This window comes from Xyrauchen texanus, chromosome 41 (assembly GCF_025860055.1).
Source record: "Xyrauchen texanus isolate HMW12.3.18 chromosome 41, RBS_HiC_50CHRs, whole genome shotgun sequence".
Lineage (NCBI taxonomy): Eukaryota > Metazoa > Chordata > Actinopteri > Cypriniformes > Catostomidae > Xyrauchen > Xyrauchen texanus.
Window position 1 is genome coordinate 12,091,642 of NC_068316.1, and position 5,714 is coordinate 12,097,355.

At 32.1% G+C, this 5,714-nt stretch overlaps 1 protein-coding gene across 1 annotated transcript; it reads right to left on the reverse strand.

The window, feature by feature from the left end:
* Nucleotides 1-842: 842 nt before the first annotated feature.
* Nucleotides 843-5,037, reverse strand: si:ch73-264p11.1 (uncharacterized protein LOC100000923 homolog). Its single transcript, XM_052114292.1, has 4 exons — nucleotides 4,728-5,037; nucleotides 2,749-2,812; nucleotides 2,206-2,386; nucleotides 843-1,987 (listed from the first exon to the last, which is right to left on the reverse strand). The coding sequence occupies exons 1-4, from the start codon at nucleotides 4,859-4,861 to the stop codon at nucleotides 1,944-1,946; spliced, it is 423 nt and encodes a 140-aa protein (XP_051970252.1). The 5' UTR covers nucleotides 4,862-5,037; the 3' UTR covers nucleotides 843-1,943.
* Between the last annotated feature and the right edge of the window lie 677 nt (nucleotides 5,038-5,714).

Genomic DNA, 5,714 nt, shown 5'->3' on the forward strand with positions numbered 1-5,714 from the left:
CTAGTACTTCAAATCCCTGGAAGAGTTCATTATTCAAAAGGAGAGGGGGGAAATGCTGGCAAGATGCACAAACGTATGAGTATTTACGTAGAAAATAAAAGACAGACTATTTTGTGACAGTAAAAAAGCTTAACTGAAAAATCATTAAAAAATGAGCTAACGCTTTCATGATATTCCTATTTATTGTTCATAATGAAGCTTTAAAAATAAACCCTCCACGAAGAATGGTTGACATCCAAAAATCGATGACGCACCGACGTGCTTACGTCAATCTTCTTCAATTTATTGACGTTATGAAACATTTTTATAATCTGAAATGGCAATAAAAGTATTTAATACAGTGCATTCAATAAGGGAAAAAGTAAGATTATACTGTGAAGATGAGAAGAAGTGTATTTCAGATCCTCGTCCATTAAAAAAAAGACTAGAATTGCCACACCGTCAGTTAGAAAAATCTCATTGCCATTTCAGTTTCTGTACCACAATTAATTTAGTCTGTATTAATATCAAGAATAATTGATTTGTTATTATAGTAATAAACAATATAATATTCTGCTTATGCGTTCAAATTGGTCAGGAAAAAGTCGTTTGATCAGTTTCACACCCACACATTAAATGTTGTCCATGACGTCATGTAACAGACAAATAGTCACTAAACATGTTATCTGCCTTTAAAAAAAAAAAAGAAAAAAAAAAAAAAGTTAATTCCTTTAAAGAATCTTTACAATGTACTTTATGATATTTTAAGAAGCAGATAGAGAATTTTTATTTTTAGAATGACAACTCTGACAATGAGCATTAAACACACACACACACACACACACACACACACACACTACACACACACACACACACACACACACTATATTAAAAACACTATTCAAATTCAAATTCCTTGCAAAACTAGACCATAACATCAGTTGTCAAGATGGTCTGTCCCTGTCTGACAACTTGGAACACTACAATGGAAAATGAGTGTAATAGGTCCATCTATTTTTAGATGTGGTAACCAAATGTTTTCTATAATATCTCTAAATTTAAAAAATGCATTGCTGAACATTCATGTAGAATATTTATAGCATTAATTATGAACCCTGAATATATTTGACACATAATATATATTATAACCTGTACATGCTATTCATACTTAATATGTAATTTTTACATAATATACAGCTCAGTACTCAAATATCTTTTAACAAACAATAAAAAAAAAACATATTCACATTCAAAAATCTCTTGTGCTTTGAACTGTTAGCAGTTGATCTGCAAAAAGGAGCTACAAAATTTTACTTTACCATCCAGATTAGTATAACTATACAGCAAATCGACTATAAAGACGATGACGTCTTACTTTGAGGACATACTACCTCAGGAACAACTAATATATAGTTTAACATGCAGTACCAATCAAAAGTTTTGGACTTACCTATTCATTTTTTAGGATTACTAAAACTATGGAAATTATGTAGTGGCCAAAAGATTTCCAGATAATGCATTGATAACAGTTTTGCACAATCTCTGCATTTTTTCAACCAAATTCATGAGATTCATGAAAGATTTAAGTCATAATGTATGGGGACTTGTTAGCTTCTTTTCCTTCACTCTTAAATTAAGAGTTTTAGGTTTGCAAATTAATTCATACCATAGCAGAATTTGCGAATACTGACATGCAGATCTTACACCTTCATGATCTCTTCCTCCCCATTACAACATTAAAGTACATTCAAATCCCTGAAATGTCCCATTTCACAATAACAAATGCTAAAAATGTGATTCATGTCATGTGCACTTCCCATATTTAGGTAAAAAAGCACATCTGAAAATGTACTAAAATGTCAAAAAGGTGGGGATGAAAACAGAACATCCGAGTATTCCTTTCGAGATCTCTGTATCCTTATTGGTTGATCCTTTGTCACTCAGAATGTCATATTGTGGATAAGTCAGTCTGGCAGAACAACAACATATTCCCCCGAACTGTCGATATCTAAGAGAGAGTAAATAGAGAGTGAGAGCACAGTTAATTTGGGCATGAATGCAGTTTTGTTTCTTTTTTTTTTGGTTATTCTAAAAATATTTTATTTTAATTGTTTGCTGATGCGGAAAAGTATGTCTGATCCTTTTAATCATTGTCAATGCACTGTGATTGGTATTGTGCATCAATACTAATGATGGAATGTCGACAGTGTAAGAGTCCACACTTACTTTCATAGTCATTGTCCTCATCAAGCACAAGTGGCTCTGGACATGGCAAAGGATGTTCTTGCAACGTTTTTATTTTCAGTGAACGACGCAAGCGTGTTGCAAGTCCTTGATTCCTCTGCTTGTAATGGCGAATAAGATCCTTCAATGTATTGAAAAACTTCTCCTCTACACCAGAACTAGTCTGGTGAAACAAAATGTGTTGTGACATTCATTTATTTAGTTATTCAAATATGTATTTATTTATTAGTCATTGCTTGTTTATAGAAATCATTTAAAATATATACTTTTAATAATACCAACTGAAACAATGGACATAAAATGTACACAAATGCCATTAAATCTGTTTATTTCTGTTTCACTGCAATAATCAAAAGTTTAGATTAGTGAAACAGAAATAAACAGATTTTATGGCATGTGTATACATTTTATGTCAAAAGGTTCTAACTCTGTTTCAGTTGGTATTGATAAAAGTATAAAGTTTATCCTTTAGAAAGTTCTGTTTTCACAGTCAGTCTTAATAGTATCAGTAAAAGTGTATCCTACCTGTACAGTGAATTGTCCCATATGGGTTTGGAGAATTCTGTATGTATAGACCACGTTTTTCTTACTGTAAGAATAAAAACAAAAAACAATTAAGTTGACCGCTTGAGGACAAACATCAGCAAAAAGCAGTAAATAGTTAATGAAGTGCCCATTTTGAACATTAAACCAACTCAAATTAAAAATGAATGAATCATAATTGTAATTGGTGAAAGTCTCAAATTAAGAACATATTCCATGCTGCATGCACGTAAACAGAGGCAGGGGCTCTCAAAGATTTTTTGGGAATTCTAGTGTATTATATCACATTACACTACAATGATCTTAATTTCGCAAAAGCTTTCTTAACTTACAAAATATCTAATAACTGTTTGGTCAGAAGGAACTGTTAACTTAATACTTGATTTGTTTTTGAGGTAGACTTTTAAAGTGTTTGGAATAATGATCTGCCTGTCCTTGGGGTCCTTAGTAAACGTTGATGTAAAAAAAAAAACTAAAACACCAATGCAAGACTTTCTAATTTGTTGAATTCTATGCGGACACTTTCTTAGTAAAGCGATCTGAAAGATAGTTCAGACATTGTGGTTATTGGTATTCTTAGCATCATTTCTAGTTACCATTCTTTCATCAGTAACACATATTAATTACTGTTGTTTCCACATGATGCTGAATAAGTAAACCTTAAATAGTAAACCTTTAAAGATTGTCACCTTTTTTTTTTTTTTTAAAGGATGTGAAACCGGATTGTCTTATATTTGTTTGTTTAACAACAACATTGTTTTTTTATGACCATTGCATTATCCAGAGTACATATGCGTTCTCAAATATGTATGATTGGGCCCATTGCCTGAAAAGTATCAGTAAAATTAATAGAAAGAAACAAATGTAAGGCTACTTCTACCATCACTGATAATTACAGTAATATGCACTTCTGTGTTCTGAACATATATTCAAAGATATCAAGATCAGTGGTTGCCTCCGCGTTGTTGCAGACCTAGACAAACTCACCCTTGCAGTATTCATTTGGACCATTTTTATTTTGTTTTTGTGTGTGTGTCTGACTAAGGCAATTATTTTTTCATTTTATTTCAATCTAGATTACTACCACATGTTTTTTTAAACATTCAGAATATACTAGTTTAGAAAATGTAAAAATTGGATTATTGACTTGCAGCGCACAAATTTGCCTGTCTATGCATTTTCAGTACTTGTCGCTCCAGACTCACTAGCAAATTGCTTATTCGAACTTGCTTATTTGTACAGTACATTTTACATACATACCACCACTTTCAGCATTTTGCCTTTTTGTAAGTGTCCAAATCTTGCACGTCTAGTCTTTAGGGGAACTATATATATTGCTATATTGTAAAATGCCAATAAAGTGAACATGATCATCAAAGTGAATATAATTCAATTTATCACCACCATTTATTGTATAAGAAACATATTGAACTCCAGTTCTCCAGTTCTCAAATGTTTCATCATAAAGCTTACAACAACATAATTTAGCAAACTAGACATTTTTTTAATTAAAAATTGTTTACACCCTGCCAAATCTTTTTCGAAAAATAAAATGTATAAGTAACATTGAGTTTTTTTATTTTATTATATTTTAGAACCTTTTAGAACCAAGAAGTTAAGTACACTTTTGTACAGGATAATTTGTGTAATTTTACTGTGTACGTGTTATTTTATCTTGTGGAGCATATGTAAAAATATATGTTTTGATGAATAGCTTTATTAAGAACTGAATTTAAAAAATGTTTATTATACATAATAATAATAATATATTAATAATAACACTAATAATAATAATAATAATAATAATAATATATATATATATATATATATATATATATATATATATATATATATATATATATATATATATATATATATATATTTCTGGTGATGAGAAACTTCTTAGGAATTAAAAAACTGACAGCTCCTGAAAAAAGTAAGAAAAAATATAGGCTACTCACTACACACAGAGGCAGAGAGCTCCCTGGATGGTTTCACTGTCTCGAATAAGGTATGTTCCATCCTTTCCTTTTTTGCCAAGCAGCTCCTCACACCTTTGTTTGCTAATGGGTCCATGATACGCTGGATGGTCCATTTTTCATATCGCACATGTGAGGAACGTGCTGCCACTGCAAGTCCCTGCTGTCAACTCCTCTTCCGCAAGTCCACAATTTACATTTAATAGTTTTTTTAGTGAGAGAATTTCCTAGAGCCCACTCAGAAATTGTGATTCAGCCTGGCATCTTTTCCATCTCAGAGTAGGCAACAGCAGTCAAGGCTCGTGTCTACTAACTTTACACAGGAAGTGCATTTTCATCCGTTCGTAAGTTCGTCTACTAGTAGTGGTCAAAGGAAGTGTAAACATGTCAAAAGCCATGTATGTACGACATATCACAACTGAAGCGCTGCAAAGCTGCAACATTACACTTGTAAGATATAACTAGTGTTTATGCAAACTCTTTATCATTTGGTATTCAAATAATACCCAAGGAAGGGATTAAACACAAACAAATAAATTTAAACTAACTAAATTATGTATAGTTATTTCTGTACGTATGCATGCACATTAAAAATGTTTCCGGCCATGTTGCAGACTGCGATCAACCCAGCCTCCACTTTTTAGTTGTGCCTAGTTTGGAAGGATGCGTCTTGCGGAGGTCGCGTCTTTTTGAAGGCTGCTGTATACCGAGTGTCCTTCTTGAAACAAGCCTCGTTTAAACGAGACGGCCTTTGTAGGACAAACGGAAACGGAACGTATCAAGGTTGCTATGACAGCACGCCACTCTTTAATGCACTTTGAGTGAGAAGGGAACAAAGTCTCTTTGGAAGGGAATGTATTAGGTACATTTTAGGAGTGTTTTAATGATGTAGCTAAAGAGAAAAGAGAATAGATTTTACAGGTGTACTATTTGTCTAATACTTTATAATATTTTAATTATATATGAATA

What these genes read in the sequence shown, in the direction of transcription:
- si:ch73-264p11.1 (XM_052114292.1), bottom strand. Translation starts at nt 4,861, where the DNA reads ATGGACCATCCAGCGTATCATGGACCCATTAGCAAACAAAGGTGTGAG. An exon ending in TGGGACAATTCACTGTACAG is followed by an intron (nt 2,387 to 2,748) that starts GTAGGATACACT and finishes TTGTTTCACCAG; the next exon opens with ACTAGTTCTGGTGTAGAGGA. An exon ending in TGAGGACAATGACTATGAAA is followed by an intron (nt 1,988 to 2,205) that starts GTAAGTGTGGAC and finishes ACTCTCTCTTAG; the next exon opens with ATATCGACAGTTCGGGGGAA.